The 15,925-nt window shown below is 34.9% G+C and overlaps 4 protein-coding genes across 4 annotated transcripts; 2 read left to right on the forward strand and 2 right to left on the reverse strand.

Moving 5' to 3' along the window:
- Positions 1-2,478: 2,478 nt before the first annotated feature.
- Positions 2,479-5,119, forward strand: LOC126706750 (laccase-11-like). The gene is made up of 6 exons (XM_050406290.1): positions 2,479-2,673; positions 2,769-2,920; positions 3,016-3,260; positions 3,351-3,479; positions 3,643-4,566; positions 4,705-5,119. The coding sequence occupies exons 1-6, from the start codon at positions 2,560-2,562 to the stop codon at positions 4,833-4,835; spliced, it is 1,695 nt and encodes a 564-aa protein (XP_050262247.1). The 5' UTR covers positions 2,479-2,559; the 3' UTR covers positions 4,836-5,119.
- Positions 5,120-5,448: 329 nt separating this feature from the next.
- Positions 5,449-7,629, reverse strand: LOC126706952 (syntaxin-112-like). The gene is made up of 2 exons (XM_050406543.1): positions 7,468-7,629; positions 5,449-6,685 (listed from the first exon to the last, which is right to left on the reverse strand). The coding sequence occupies exon 2, from the start codon at positions 6,657-6,659 to the stop codon at positions 5,763-5,765; it is 897 nt and encodes a 298-aa protein (XP_050262500.1). The 5' UTR covers positions 6,660-6,685; positions 7,468-7,629; the 3' UTR covers positions 5,449-5,762.
- A 3,343-nt stretch (positions 7,630-10,972) lies between these two features.
- Positions 10,973-12,004, reverse strand: LOC126705103 (flavin-containing monooxygenase FMO GS-OX4). The gene has a single exon (XM_050404052.1). It carries the CDS (start codon positions 11,429-11,431, stop codon positions 10,973-10,975), a length of 459 nt encoding a protein of 152 aa, XP_050260009.1. The 5' UTR covers positions 11,432-12,004.
- A 180-nt stretch (positions 12,005-12,184) lies between these two features.
- On the forward strand, positions 12,185-15,439 carry LOC126706164 (probable pinoresinol-lariciresinol reductase 3). The gene is made up of 5 exons (XM_050405480.1): positions 12,185-12,469; positions 12,567-12,701; positions 13,857-14,094; positions 14,200-14,403; positions 15,090-15,439. The coding sequence occupies exons 1-5, from the start codon at positions 12,287-12,289 to the stop codon at positions 15,254-15,256; spliced, it is 927 nt and encodes a 308-aa protein (XP_050261437.1). The 5' UTR covers positions 12,185-12,286; the 3' UTR covers positions 15,257-15,439.
- The last annotated feature ends 486 nt before the right edge of the window (positions 15,440-15,925 follow it).

The raw sequence follows: 15,925 nt of genomic DNA on the forward strand, positions 1-15,925 counted from the left end.
TAATTGCTGAAATACAAGCAAATTTGACACGGAATAAAGCCGGCAAGATGGTTGATTAAATTCAACCTTACAATTTGTAACATTTTGTGTATCATTAAAAAGTATATAAAATTAGAAAATTATTTTTTTAGTTTTAAAAAAACTTTTTCAAATCCAATTGTATCTACGGTACAATCAAAAACACCAAAAAACTTATTAAAAAACTAACAAAAATTACAATTCAAAAAAAGAAAGGGAAAAATAAAAATCACATCAAAGTCAAACTTCTTCTTCCAAATATGTAAAACATTTCAAACGTGATGTGATCAAGCCAAATATCCAATGCATAATCAAATTCAAAATTTTTTATAAGGTTTTGAAGTGATGCAATAGAAATATGTCATTATTCCCAAGAAAAAAAGTGTTGGTTATAACTTTATATATAATGATTGAAACCAAGAGTACAAAGGGGAAATTTAGAGAAATTTTTTTGTAAAAATAAGAAGTATTGTGTTAATACTATCATAATCTAATCTAACACCTAATCCAACATATGAAAAATGAGTAGATAAAAAAATAATTTTAAACACAAAATTGAATTTTTTTTTCTTAAAAATCTCAAAGAATACACAAATGAGATAAGGAATATGAGCAATACAAAATATTCATAAATGCTTAAAAAAATTACTCAAGCATCCAAAAATATCATATAATAAAGACATAACAATTTGCTGCTAATTTGTTAAACAAAATATTTAGAAGTAATGAAAGGAAACTGCACAAATACCATCTTCTTCAATTGCATTAACTGTTCTCCGTCATATTGTCCAAACTATCCTACTATTTTCTAAATAAACTAAAACCTGACAACAACACAAAATATGAACATATTATAATATGATTTTTCCCTAAATCTGGTCAACAACATTAAAACTATTTTGTGTTGTAAATAAAATGATAAAAAAATACTTGCATCAAGTAACACATATAAATTAGTCAATAATAAGACAATGGGAGTACAAGCCTCATAAAAAATCCAACAAAAAAAGAAGAGAGAGAGAGAGAGAGAGAGAGAGAGAGAGAGAAACTTTTTGTGTGGGAAAGCATGCATAAAATGGAAGAGAGTGACAAATTTATAGTAAGAAGATGAGAATAAGAAAAGTCAAAATAAAGGAAGATAAAAGGATAAAATTATATGTAAAGTTAAAACCATCTAAGAGGAATATGTATAGACAATACTTAGTTATAACATCAAAATTAAAGTAGGTGAATATGTAAAGTTAAAACAGCCTAAGATGAATTTGTAAAGCCAATGTATTTATATATTTAATATTATCAAAAAAAAAAATTAAAGGTAAACAATAAATATGAAAAACAATAATGATGTGGCAATGACGTGGAGGATGAGATGACTTAACAGGAGCATAACAACAATAAATGTTACCCTTCAACTTTTAATATAGATATAAATATAGATATAGATAAATAAATTTGATATGAGTACTTTTGGGTCACTGAATAAGTCACAGGCAGGTAGCACAACTGCAAAGGGTAAATCCAGTGGGTCTGTCTGTCTAGCCCAAAAAGATCACTAATTAAGTTTAAGTTTTCCTGTCAACAGTAAGGTGTACTGTCCGACCGTCTTTTGGTTGGCAACGTGGTTACCTCAAAAAACCACCATTAATTTATAGGTGTAACAAAAGTTGAAGTCCTTCGCAAGTATGATAACTAAACAACCATAGGCTTGAACAAACAACATATTCAAAGGCTTAGAATATTCAAAGGCTTAGAAGCAAGGTTTTTCTTCTTTGCTTGGCAGATTATAAGGAAGACAAAAAAAGTTTAATAATTTACTTACCCGTCTTTTGTGAAGAGGAAGATAAAAATTAAAAAGTTCCAGATATCATGAATCTTTACTGGGTTACATTTTTAACTCCCTTTACAAGTTTGAGTTACATTCTTAACTCACTAATAACAAGTTGGCTAATCAGTGTGCTGCTTTATGGGATTAATCAAGTTACAATTAAGATTCGTAATCATTTATATAGCTTAGATCTAGCTAGTAAATGCCCAATGACTTAATATGTGTTCACATGACACACTCATCTATCAAATATAACATGCTCACATCTAAAATTTGACCATTTACTAAGCTTACCAAACAAATCCCACCCGGCAAAAAGTTCAGAAATGAATGTGCATTCATGAAGTAAATGGAAAAGTTTATGTATAACACTTTTCCTTAACGGTTAAGCTCGGGTGGTCAAGTTTGGCTCTATGTAGCTCTCATGCTCATTCTGTATTATTTAAATAATAGACGTAGGCCATTCAACTACTACTGTTCCCTATCAGCATTTTGCTTACAAGATTTAAATAGACAACCTCATGGTTTTATTTAAAATTGACAACCTCTGCAAACTCTACCTAATTCAACAACACCACCTCTCTCTCTCCTTTGGTTACAAACAGACTAATAATTGGACTATTACCCCTGTATTCATCCCTATAAATACTTTAGACCTTGACCCTCATATTTCATCCAAGCATACTTAACAGAATTCAAATATTTAGGCTACAGTTATGGGCATGGCGAACCGTGAAAATTTCCCCTTGGTTCCTTTCTTTTACTTCTTTTGCATGCTTGGGTTTGTTTTTATTCCAACCGAAGCTTCTGTAAAGAAGTACCAGTTCAATGTAACTATTTGACATTAGCAATTTTATGTAAACTTTGGTGTTTTCTCTTTTGGCTTAAGTTCTATATATGATGGTTTTCTTTTCTGGTATCTCAGGTTCAAGTGACGAATGTCAGCAGGTTGTGCCACACCAAGCCAATTGTCACGGTTAATGGGATGTTCCCAGGGCCTACAATTTATGTTAGAGAAGGTGACAGAGTTCTAATAAATGTGACCAACTCTGCCCAATATAACATGTCCATTCATTGGTAAGACATGCATAACATGCTCTATTGGAAAAACATTCATTCAATGAAATAAGTCAATATGGTTTTGTTAACGTAACATATGACATTATTTGCAGGCATGGATTAAAGCAATATCGAAATGGCTGGGCAGACGGACCAGCATATATAACACAATGTCCAATCAAGACAGGGAACAGTTATGTTTATGATTTTAATGTGACGGGGCAAAGGGGAACACTCTGGTGGCATGCACATATCTTTTGGCTAAGGGCCACTGTCTATGGTGCAATTGTCATCATGCCTAAACAAGGGACTCCATTTCCTTTCCCTCAGCCTGAGAGAGAAGAAACTATACTCCTAGGTGAATTAGACTAATAAGTCTGCAATTCTGTCCTTTCACATTTACACGTAAAACAAAATGCAATTGCTATAATTTTTGTAAATTTTATAGGCGAATGGTGGAACAATGATGTTGAAGAGCTTGTTAATCAAGGGAACAAGTTAGGATTGCCACCAAACATGTCTGATGCACATACCATTAATGGAAAGCCAGGGCCACTCTTTCCATGTTCTGATAAACGTAAGTCAAATCAGTTTGAAGGCTTGAAGTCTATCAATATTATCTATTTAACATCACTAGATTCACTTCTTAGGAAGTTTTGGGTGCCACTATTTCAATGTGCCTTAAATGCACTTTTCCCTTTATCAGCTTCTTCTTCATTATCTTTTTCTTTCTTTTTCAGATACCTTTGCAATGGAGGTTGAACAAGGAAAGACATACCTCTTGAGAATAATCAATGCTGCGCTTAATGATGAGCTTTTCTTTGCCATTGCTGGTCATAACCTGACAGTGGTAGAGGTTGATGCAGTGTATACCAAACCCTTCACAACTCAAGCAATACTGATAGCACCAGGACAGACCACAAATGTTCTTGTTCAAGCCTCCCAAGTGCCAAGCAGATATTTTATGGCTGCTAGGCCTTTCATGGATGCACCACTTTCCATTGACAACAAAACTGCCACAGCAATGCTACAATACAAAGGCATTCCAAACACAGTACTCCCAATCCTTCCTCAATTGCCAGCACTCAATGACACAAATTTTGCACTAAGCTACAATGCCAAACTTCGAAGCCTCAATTCTCCTCAGTTCCCAGCAAATGTTCCACTCAAAGTTGACCGACATCTCTTTTACACAATTGGTCTGGGAATAAATCCTTGTCCAACTTGTCTAAATGGAACACAACTCATTGCTTCCTTAAACAACATCACCTTTGTAATGCCCCAAATAGGCCTTCTTCAAGCTCACTATTTCAACATCAAGGGGGTGTTTAGAACAGATTTCCCAGACCGCCCTCCAACTCCTTTCAATTATACTGGTGCACCACTTACTGCAAACCTTGGCACTACACTAGGCACCCGACTTAGCAAGATTGCTTTTAATTCAACAGTGGAATTGGTCTTACAAGACACAAACCTTCTCAGTGTTGAGTCCCATCCATTCCATCTTCATGGTTACAATTTTTTCGTTGTTGGGACTGGAGTTGGGAACTTCAACCCTTCAAAAGATCCAGCCAAATTTAACTTGGTGGATCCTCCTGAAAGAAACACAGTTGGGGTTCCAACAGGTGGTTGGACTGCCATGAGGTTCAGGGCTGACAATCCAGGTATGTCCAACAACATAACCAAATAGAAGACTGCATTGAAAGTTTAGTAAATAAGAAACAATAATTCTCAATCAAAAAGAGCTTTTTCTTAAAATCTAAAAATTGTAAATATTCATATGGTGTTTGTTCATTGTATAGGTGTGTGGTTCATGCACTGTCATCTGGAGCTTCACACTAGCTGGGGTTTAAAGACAGCATTTGTGGTGGAGAATGGAAAAGGTGCGGATCAATCTGTTCTGCCTCCACCTAAGGACCTTCCTCTTTGTTAGCTGCTTGAAACTCCTGAGAATACTAAAGGGAAAATTAGGTGGTGACAATTTCTTGAGTTGAGTTCCTAAAAAGTGTTGAGAGATAAAAATTAAAATTTGCATCAGATTCTTTTCAAGTTGTAACTTAAAACCTCAATTGTATACTTATTCATTTGTCCACAAGGGTTGGATGTTTAAGCTTCCTGGAGCCAAGCAAACCCTCTCATTATACAATTTAAGTCATTGTTTGTAATTTCAGCTCATTTAATCATGGGAAAAATCAAAAACCCCTGCCATTGGATTCACTGTACAGTATCTAACATAATCCACGCTTCAAATTATAGATAAATAGCACAAGCCTCAACATTAACAAGTCCCTTTCCCAACCCTGCTGCCTTACCGTTTACAATTAAGTTCTGCAATACTAATCAACGAAAGGTTTCAAGCACAAGCCTCGCACTCACTGTTTACTAATTAAATTTTGGGGAGCCCTCATTGTTCAATTATGTTTTAGGGATTCAGCTAAATGATCAGAAAATGCACAGAATCATTAGACAAGCTGCCCCGCATAGAACTAACTATTAAAATTGCTTTCATACACGAAGAGATAGAGAGAGGGGAGACAAGTAAAATATCAGCCTCAAAAGATGAGTCTTAATCTGATAACAAGAAGAGAAGCATAGTGAAAGAAATTCTCATTAACAATTTTACAAAGCTCAACAGAAAAACTTTGTTCACAAAATTCAAATTGCAAAGAAACCAACAATAAAAGATGAAGAGATATCATCACAAATTGCCCTCCAAATGACAAGTATAACCAAAGTGGAAATCAAAACACGGCATTCAGTATAGAACTCCTTCACAAGAAAAGCTCCAGTATATTCACAAACCAAACCTCCCCAGCTACCAAAACCACATTCTAGCCAACCTATGAATTCATGAGAAACTTCAAGAAGCTACGATGGAAATAAAGCATATCAGCAACAAAACCAGCACCAAAGCACCTATCCAATAAGCCCATTTTCTTCTTTTCTTCTTCATCTGATTAGCATCGAAGAGTTTATTGGTTCCACCATCAATGTAAGCCGCTGTGCGAGCCACATTCTCTTCAATATCATTAATCTGTTCCCCTTGTGTTTCCACCAACACAGCCATGTCTAGAAAAACTTGATGAAGCTCTGTCAAGCTCCTCTGTATCTCCTTCAAAGCCTCATGCCTTTCCTTATTCTCCATTATCAAATCTGCCCTCCCTTCAAAAACATTGACCTGCCCACCTTCCAAAATCATCTTATCAACATCTTCCTCACTTGGTTCCTCTCCGGTGGCAGCATAATACCTCCTCTTTAGTCCTTCTTTGTGCTCTTTAACAATCTTTTCTCTCAAAGATTGAAAGTCATTCATCATATCCTTCAATTTGACTCTCAAACCATTAGTCACCAAAATCCTTGTTCGATCAACTGGACTTCCTTCTTTGTATTCCACCGAAACATTACGATTAGCTTGATTAGACCGATCAAGTGACTCCAATCTTGCTTTTATAGCTTTTGCTTTCCGAAGAACCATGACCATGTCTGAGTTAATCCTATCTCTTATCCCTCTAAGAACTTTAGCACTGTGACTAGACTTAGTCTCTTCATTGAGGTCTTGAAGGTTAAGAAGAAGATTGGTGATCTCTTCCATGTCAGCTTTGATTGCAGCCACTTCTTCGAAAAATTGTGAGAGGTTCTGTTCATCAGCGGGGTCAAGTTTTCCCATCTCGATATCCTGATCGGCTTCTAGGTCTTTCATGGCCTGTTTCTTAAGCTCCACGTAACTAAGAAACGATTTTGTCATAAGGTCATTCATTTTTGCGACGAACTCAAAAGACCAACCTGAAAGAGAAACAAGGCTAAGGTTATGCTTGAATTAACTTTCTAGTGATTCTTATCTCTCCAACAAAAAATCTTAAATGAAATGAGAATTTGGTAATAAACAGATAAAATGCTTGCCCACTATTTGTTTACCTAGAAAACAGAGGAAAATAAGGATGCTCTGTTTCCTTAAAATGTTATGTATAAATTCTAAACTAAAGTTCTTTCATTTTCTCAGAAGAACTATTCAATTATATATTAAAAGAAAAATTTTCTCTGTAACCAAACAAAACCATAATCCAACGCAAAGAATGACCCAGAAAAATAATGATTAAACAAAGCTAGAAGGAAAACTAATATAAGAGAAACAAGGCTAAGGTGATTCTTGAATTGAATTTCTTGTGATTCTTATCTCTCCAACAATAAATCAGAAATGAAATTATAATGGGTCATAGACAGAACAACCACTTGCCCACTATTTGGTTACTGCAAAAACAGAGGAAAATAAGATTTGCTCTTTTTGCTACTTTTCTCTGAGAAATGCAAAAAAAGCTCAACTCAAACCAACCTTTATATCATTATATGTAATATCTAAATTCTAAACTAAATAATTTCATTTCCCCAGATGACATATATATTGATAGACAAAAATTTTCTCGGCAATCAAATTAATAATCTAAGGAATCCCATGTTAGAAATAACATTGTAATTCAAAGTGCATTGATATAAATATTAAAAAAAAAAAAAACATGATTCAAGAACAATATAATGAATAAGAAGAAGAAATTAAGAAATAAAAGGACCTCGAAGAAGTGAAGTGGATGATAAGAAAGGAAAAGAGAGGCTCAACTGCTTGATTGTTGATGATTCTTTTTTTTTTTCTTATGGGGAATTGCTCTGAGTTTGAAAATGGAAATATTTGAAGGGTTTTGCAGCTTATAAATCTATATATACTCCTCCAAAAGAAAAAAATATATATGAATAGAAGGCTTCAGTTACAATTTTCCTTCTTTCAAATTTCAAATTTAAAGGCTCCCTTAAAATAGCCGTTAAAAGGTTTGAAAAGTCCCAATTTTGAATTTTCTCTTTGCTCGAATGATGTCGTTCCGTTCATAAGGCTTCTGCATAAGTATTTTTTTAAAAATAAAAAATAAATATACTCTTTATTTTTTCTTTTTAAGATGTTTTTGTAATTAAAACCACTTCTATGGAATTAAATGAAGGCCAAAATGCAAAAAGGCTCGCATGGTTTGGGGTTCTTTACAAATTCATCTAATGTGCTATCAATTTTGTATTATTGACTTTCGAGATTTAAGAATCGTTAAAACTGACTATTATATCTTATTTTTGCTAACTATAATTGAGATAAAAAAAAAAAAAATTATCACATGGTGTGCAAATGACCTCTTTACTTAAAAAAAAAAAAATCATTTTAAAAATAATACGTGCATAACACATGACATTTTTCTATCAAAATAGTTAATGAAATTGAGTTGGATGGGTCAATTTGAATAATTCTTAAATATCTGAGATAAATAATACAAAATTTATAGTATAAAAGGTCAATTTGCAATTGACCCAACCCTCGGGAGCCTTTTTGCATCTTGCCCTTAAATAAACTATTGTGTAAAATGCTTCAATTCCTTTCCTTGATTCATTAAAATGTTTAGTTTAAATTTAAATTATAAAGAGGTTTGAGTATATTTTCTTAAAAGTTAAAATGAATGTGGCATAATTATGGTCAGGTAAATTACTCAATATAAAATTAGAGACATTAGCATATCTATTTAACACTTATTATTCATTTTCAAACATTGCCTATCATCTTAGATTGTATTTTTTGGGGAAAGTCCAAAAACACCTTATAGTTTTATGCTTGTCTTAAATTAAATCTCATACTATAATTTGCTCCACCCTTCATTAAAATTTTTCGTGACTTTTGAATGAAATTTGTAATGTGGCTTTTTGTTAAAACCGCATCCCCTCTCCCATTGTATAGTGTGGCTTTTTGTTAAATTAAAGAAAATAAATTTTTTTTTTTGAAAGGAATTAAAGAAAATATTTCAATAATATTATTGACATTATTTTTTAATTTGTTGAATATTTTGGTATTATAATTTTAAATAGGAATAAAATTACATGAGGAAAGCATATCATAAGATATGTAAGCACGTAACACCTATGTCATATTATAAGGACTATGTTATATAAGGTTAGACCTCTCTTATTAATATGACTAAATACATCTGTTACAATAATGCAAATAGAAATTTAAACTATAAACATTTCTGTTGAAAACATTAAAAATGCAAAGATGTTAAGTATATAATATGAATTGGCAATATAAAAAGAAAAAATGAAAAAATAAAATAAAATAAAGCCTTTGTCTCAAATTTTTTAAGAATTTGTTATGGATTTTAGCACTTTCAAACTTTGATGGAGATTTCATGTGATCCCATAGCTTTTCTTTAATAAGTTATGTAGGGACACGTCGTGCAACCTAAGCCCAAGGTGTATGAGATCTTGGACCAGTGAGCCCAGTACAATAAAGTTTGTAGAGAGTGGGTCAAAGAGCTAGACTTTAGTGCATGGATAACAGTTAATATGGTGTTCATGACAATCAAACAGAGATGAACTGAGTTTACCAAAGAAAGTTTGTTCTTGGCCCAATCCGAGGAGTTTTGTTCTAGTAAATATTGAATGAGAATGGTTCCAGGAGTTCTTGAGATTGCTACAGTGCTTTCTCTTCTCCTTTCTCCCCCTTCATCTCTAGGGTCTCTACTCTTATTTATACTACATATTTTCCTTCATCTCTACCCTACACATGGATAGATGATGGTTTCTCCCGATACTTGTCCCATCAGCCCCCTCTAGAAGTCTTTTGGGGTGGTTGTAAGGCTGCAATAATACTGTGTAGTGGTCACTTCCTCATTAATGCGGCCAAGGAGCTAGCTGGGGTGCATTCAATGCGGTGACAGTAGCTTTTCCCAAGATATTTTGGGATTCTTCTCTGTCTTTTGTTCCTACAAGACTTATCCATATTTCTAGAATTTCATGGATCGCACCTCTAGATGGCAGGCATCCTTTACGGACCTCGGCCTTGACTAGCCGAGGACAAATTCATCCTCGGCACAAACTCCTAGGCCATTATATTCAATATTGTCTTCCTTATCCACTAGCATGGGTTTCCTTGACTATACTTACCCATCCTCGGATGGCCCCTTATCCTCGGCTAGGACCCTTGGCCCAAAGCCCAATTGTATGATCTGGGCCCACGACCCCACAGCAGGCATCCTTTACGGACCTCGGCCTTAACTAGCCGAGGACAAATTCATCCTCGGCACAAACTCCTAGGCCATTATATTCAATATTGTCTTCCTTATCCACTAGCATGGGTTTCCTTGACTATACTTACCCATCCTCGGACGGCCTCTTATCCTCGGCTAGGACCCTTGGCCCAAAGCCCAATTGTATGATCTGGGCCCACGACCCCACAAGTTACAATATATATGGTACAATACATACATAACATGATTAAATCATAATATTTATTGTATATTACTATTAGGTTGCGTTTGAGATTAGAATTTAAAATCAGCTTATTTTTGCTACTATTCATGAGTTCTACTATACTTTTTGATACTATTCATAAGTTTCACTATACTATTTCAGCTAATTTTTACTTTTATTTACCGTATTTCCAGTAAAAAGTTTTCAATTTTAACTAAATAAACTGTTTCCAAATAGACTCATAGTCAATGACATAATTTGGTTCTATTTTTACAATCAAGTGACATCTAAAGAAAAAAGGATACCATAATTCTTCAATTAAATTTAAGGGATAATTACAGTAAACCCACCTGAGGTTTGGCCCGTTTACACGTTACCTACCCGTGGTTTAAAACTTATCACTTTGCCCACCTGAGGTGCCTTCCGTTAGGGATCTGTTACCCACCTCTCCGTTTGCCGTTAGAAAAACACATTTTTAATGAAAAACAAACATAACAAAGATTAAAAAGTTAGGACTTTTTATTGCTTAAGAACTTGTTTGAGAACAAAACACAGGAATAGCACAGATCAAATGCTATTCCTGATTAAAAGTGATATCATTTGTTTTTTTTTATAGATCTCTCCAACTTTTATTCAAACCAAACCAAACCCAAAAAAAAAAAAAATCCAAATCCCAGAAAACACAAGCCACAAAAAAAAAATTCCAAACCCAAAAAAAATTCCAGATCGCGATCACGCGACGGCGCGATCGCGACGGCATCAAATATCTCATCCACTTCTTTGTGTCTTTGCTTTGATTTAATTTTCCATTTCTCCTCTTCCTCCACGAATCTCACGCGCAACCTCCGTTTCGAACCTCACCAACTCATCAATCCCGAACTCGCGCTCAAAGTCTTGCAGATACATCATAACCTCTTGGTGACCCGGGAATAGTCTCGGGTCTCTGTCCGGGTCGTCTTTGGCAACGAACGGGTAGTCCGAGAAGCCCATGGAGTCTCGGGGGAGGTTTGTGCGGAGGGAGTGGTAGACGCTGGAGTGGACCATGGTCCGAGTCGGGTCGAGTCCAATCTGGTCGAATTCGACATTCGGGGTGTAGACCCAGAGTCCACCAACCTGGTCGCCACGCTCGAAGACCACCACGCTGTGGCCCTCGCGGCGGAGCTCTCGAGCAGTTACGAGGCCTGCGGCGCCGGCGCCGATGACTGCAACGTGGCGTGATACGATCGGCTGGGGTGCGTGTCCTGGGCTTTGAGGCATGGGTGACGTTGATCGCGATCTGGAATTTTTTTTGGGTTTGGAATTTTTTGTGTGGCTCAAGACTGTTCATACCAAGAGCAAGTGTGTTCTTGAACCCAAGCTACAAAACCCCCTATTTGATCTTGTTTGTTTGAGTTTTCTCTGTTATTTTTTGTTTTTAGAGGAGAGATGAACAATGGTGCTGTTTTTCTCTCTTTGGTTTGTTTCTATTTTCTGTTTAATCTATGATTGGGTTCTAAAACTTTTTTTCTTACAGTTTGGGTTTGAAAAATGTGAGGGATTTTGGTATGGATTTAGAGGATTTAATTGGTTTTGGATGTGTGTAACTGAAAATTTTGAACTATATTTACAAATGTTGTGTTCTTGTGTTTGTGAGGAAAAGATTTGATGGTTCGTGTTTGATCCGTGTTATGTTCTATTTTTAATAAAAGGGTGTTTTTCTAACGGCAAATGGAGAGGTGGGTTACGGAAGGCTAACAGAACTAACTTCAGGTGGGCAAAGTGATAAGTTTTGAACCACGGGTAGGTAACGTGTAAACGGGCCAAACCTCAGGTGGGTTTACTGTAATTATCCCTAAATTTAATGACTATTTTATTAACTGATGCTATTATATTTAAAAAAAAATGATTAAACGTAACCCTTGGTAATTGAAAGAAACACCACCCTTAAATAAAGAGTAAATTTAGTGCCACACTGTGAAAATTGGTCTGGTAATATATATTTTTGTTAAATAAAAAATAAGGGATTTAGGGAGAAGTGGATTTAGGAAGTAACTCTTTGGAAACTTTTTTCTTTTTGAAACTAAACTGAAAGCCATTTTGGAGATTCTGAGTTTTCAGTGAAAATCAAGAGAGATGGAGAAGAAGAGCAGAATACTGATAATTGGAGTGACAGGAAATCTGGGTTTCAACTTAGCCAAAGCCAGCCTCCATTTTTCTCACCCAACGTTCGTTCTTTTCAGAGACTCTGCTTTCTCTGACCCCATCAAATCTCAAAAGCTTCACTCCCTCTCCAACTCCGGAGCCACACTCCTCAAGGTCACTTTTTCACACCTATTCCCATCTGGGTTTTGCTTTTCTCTCTACTTTTTAGTGTTATATGATATATAATATGTGCATTTCTTTTGAATATCAGGGTTCTCTGGAAGATGAAGCTAGCCTTATAGAGGCGATAAAGCAAGTGGATGTTGTTGTTTCTGCTGTTTCTTCTAAGCAGGTTCTTGCCCAGAAGCTTCTTATCTCAGCTATTAAACAAGCTGGCTGTATCAAGGTCTTTCTTCTCTCACTCCCAGTTTATTTGTTTATGCTTTTGGTGTTAAAATTGTTGAGCATTGAGAGATTGAAAAAAAATTAATTAAAAAAACGCAGAAGTAAGACAGTGATTTTACAACGAGGGAAAGCACTCAGGTCAGTGTGTATAATAGAAAAATCTGTCAAATTTACACATTTAATTCCAAGATAAAAATTAGAAAAAGTTAAAATAGACAGGAATTTTTGCCCGAACGGATGCGAATGCTCTAAGTTGTTGTATTACAATAATATAGGGGTTTACATACTAGAGGACCTTAGACTAAACATACATTATTTACTTGTTCTATAAGTACATGGGCCTACAAGTGGTTTGAGCCTCTTGGGCCATATTATGTTTAATGATATTTTTGGATTCGTGGGAGCTTTGTGCACTTGTTATGACCATTTTAGTCCTCAGATGTGTGTCTTTGTGTGATGGGAACATGAGCAAAATGATAAGAGAAGATCATTTACAATAAATGAAACAAAAGAAATGTGTTCATGAACCAAAGGCAGCCTGTGTGTTCTTATTCTTATTGCATCCATAAGGTCAACACTTTTGAATTAGCAGTTTTTAGGAATTAATTAAGGTTCTTTGTTGGTTTTAATCACAATACAATGTCATGGTTTATTTAGCTTGTACTTCTCTCTCTTTTTCTCTCTCTCACGCTCTCTCTCTCTCTCTCTCACATACACACACAAATGCTGCCAAAGTATGCTGTTCTCCTTGAGCTGCCAAAAGTTGTACTGAAAATTTTGAGTCATTCTTAAATCTTAAGTATGAATGATAGTCTGTGAGGAATGTAAAAATGTTTCTTTCTTCTCAACGTACATATGTGTGTATGTATGAAGTCAAGATGGTTTCCCATCACTTTGTAAATTAGGTAAAGCATGGTAATAAAATGGATGAGATGCATTGTATTACCTGTGAATTTCATAACAATCTTAGAGATAATATCTCTACGATTTAGTTTGGTTCAAATTAGTATATCTCCTGGTCCGAATTTGAACCATTTTTTATCTTGAATCTCTTGCATTCTATGTAAACTGTGTTATGATCTCTTACAATCGTACCGAACATCTCAATCTTATATTTTATTTATCTTATAATACTGATAATCATAAACTGATCCAGAGGTTCATTCCGTCAGAATTTGGAGCAGACCCAGATAAGGTTCAGATATCAAACATGGCATACAACTTCTACACAGAGAAAGCTGAAATTCGACGTCTTGTGGAAGCTGAAGGCATTCCCTACACTATCATTTCCTGCAACTTTTTTATGAGCTTTTTAATTCCTTCACTTGTTCAACCGGACCTAGAGACTCCTCCAAGGGACAAGGCCACCATCTTTGGCTATGGAGATACTAAAGGTACGTTGATCAAGATCTAACTCAGCTCCCTGTGCTGTCTTGATTGTTTTTTTAGAACCTAGGACTTTTGGTAATCTACTGCTTGGTTATTTGGCTTTTCTGCAGGTGTCTTTGTGAAGGAAAGTGATGTTGCTACCTTCACAATTAGTGCAGTGGACGATCCACGCACGTTGAATAAGGTGGTGTATTTGAGGCCCCCAGGAAATGTGTACTCCGTCAATGAGCTGATTGAGATTTGGGAGAGTAAGATTGGGAAGAAGCTTGAGAAGATATATGAACCAGAAGAAGAGCTCCTTAAGAAAATAAAAGGTATTTTACTAGTATTCAAAAAACTTCTTTGTGCCCTAGTTGGCTGCTAATTGTCAACTCAAAGACTTTAAAGTGGCACCTAAGCTACTAAAAAGGGGTGAGAAAAGGAAAAACAAAAGGAGAGAAATTTTGAAGAAATAAAATTTAATATAAATTGCAAATCACTACAATACCAGAGATCATATTTCCCAAATGATCTTAAAATAATTGGAATTGATTATTCTTGAAATACTATTAGCAGTTTTGTAATACTGTAGTAAGTTGAGAAAAAAATGTAGAAATTCCATGGAAAAACTAATTTCATATTCCTTTTCCATCTGTCTAATCCTTGCAAATCAGATATTTATGGAGTATGCATGTAACTGGCTACTTTGTGAGATCTACACTAGAAAGCAACCATAGATAGCTATATCTAGAAGTTAGATTTTACTCCTGTGCTCAATACTCTTCTTGCTTGGTCCAAGATCTTAGTCAGAAGGCTAGATGCCACATTTAGGACTTCCTCTTGCTTGGTTTACTTGGTTTTCAAAGGACAAAATTATGGTGTTATTTCCAGACTAAGATATATGGTATACTGAGATTTTCTTTGTTGGTTATTTACTTGAACTGTTTTTTTTTTTTTTTTTTTTTTTGGTTTATAACATTTCTTGTTTAGCTTCTTGTTTAATTTTTTGTACTGATTGCAGAGATCCCATATCCCGAGAACATGAAGTTCATATTCCTATATTCTGCTTTCATAAAGGGTGATCATACATACTTTGATATCGAGTTGTCTGGTGGTGTTGACGGGACAAAACTATATCCACAACTGAAATACTCTACAATCAGCGAATATTTAGACACCTTACTGTAAGAACCTCTAACAATGTGTCAATGTTGTTTAATAAGTTGTAATCAGTGATCCTTGTTTCCCTACTTCATTGTTTTACAAGGACAATTGTGTAGTTTACCATTGACAAGGTTAAAAAAAAATGTTTGCATTTGAATAATTTATAATAATAATAATTAAAAAAAAAAAAAACTATATGAATAGCAATTTTACAGTGTCAATTGGTAACTGAACAACCTATTATCTTTCTAACATTTAGAGCTGTAATTGGCTGCATTCTTGAGTGAAATTGTCATAGTTTATCTCAGATTTGTACCGTTTTGGCAGCCAGCGGTGCTTATATTTGAAATATAATATTTCCATCATGTATAATGCAAAAAAGTCAGGAATTTTTAAACTTACAAATAACTTTTTAAGTGTTTACAGGAAAAACATTGAGCTTGAATGATGGAAAATTTCAGAAAACTTTGTGCAATAAGTCTTTTTAACTTGAGTTAAAAAAATAAACTACAAATGTTATACCTGTGATTCGATAGGAAGGGGATGATGATGAGAAAGAATTCATTGACCACAACATCCACAATCCACATTATCCCCGAAAGGTGAAACTATAACCCAGAATTTCAGACCAACTAGCTTTATAATCTTTCAAGTCATTCTTTGTCTAGGAGAATTGAACTCTCAGACCTTTTG

This window comes from Quercus robur, chromosome 11, assembly GCF_932294415.1.
Source record: "Quercus robur chromosome 11, dhQueRobu3.1, whole genome shotgun sequence".
In the NCBI taxonomy this organism is placed as follows: domain Eukaryota; kingdom Viridiplantae; phylum Streptophyta; class Magnoliopsida; order Fagales; family Fagaceae; genus Quercus; species Quercus robur.

What these genes read in the sequence shown, in the direction of transcription:
- LOC126706750 (XM_050406290.1), top strand. Translation starts at nt 2,560, where the DNA reads ATGGGCATGGCGAACCGTGAAAATTTCCCCTTGGTTCCTTTCTTTTAC. An exon ending in TATAACATGTCCATTCATTG is followed by an intron (nt 2,921 to 3,015) that starts GTAAGACATGCA and finishes CATTATTTGCAG; the next exon opens with GCATGGATTAAAGCAATATC. An exon ending in GTTCAGGGCTGACAATCCAG is followed by an intron (nt 4,567 to 4,704) that starts GTATGTCCAACA and finishes TTCATTGTATAG; the next exon opens with GTGTGTGGTTCATGCACTGT.
- LOC126706952 (XM_050406543.1), bottom strand. Translation starts at nt 6,659, where the DNA reads ATGAATGACCTTATGACAAAATCGTTTCTTAGTTACGTGGAGCTTAAG.
- LOC126705103 (XM_050404052.1), bottom strand. Translation starts at nt 11,431, where the DNA reads ATGCCTCAAAGCCCAGGACACGCACCCCAGCCGATCGTATCACGCCAC.
- LOC126706164 (XM_050405480.1), top strand. Translation starts at nt 12,287, where the DNA reads ATGGAGAAGAAGAGCAGAATACTGATAATTGGAGTGACAGGAAATCTG. An exon ending in TGGCTATGGAGATACTAAAG is followed by an intron (nt 14,095 to 14,199) that starts GTACGTTGATCA and finishes GCTTTTCTGCAG; the next exon opens with GTGTCTTTGTGAAGGAAAGT. An exon ending in GCTCCTTAAGAAAATAAAAG is followed by an intron (nt 14,404 to 15,089) that starts GTATTTTACTAG and finishes TACTGATTGCAG; the next exon opens with AGATCCCATATCCCGAGAAC.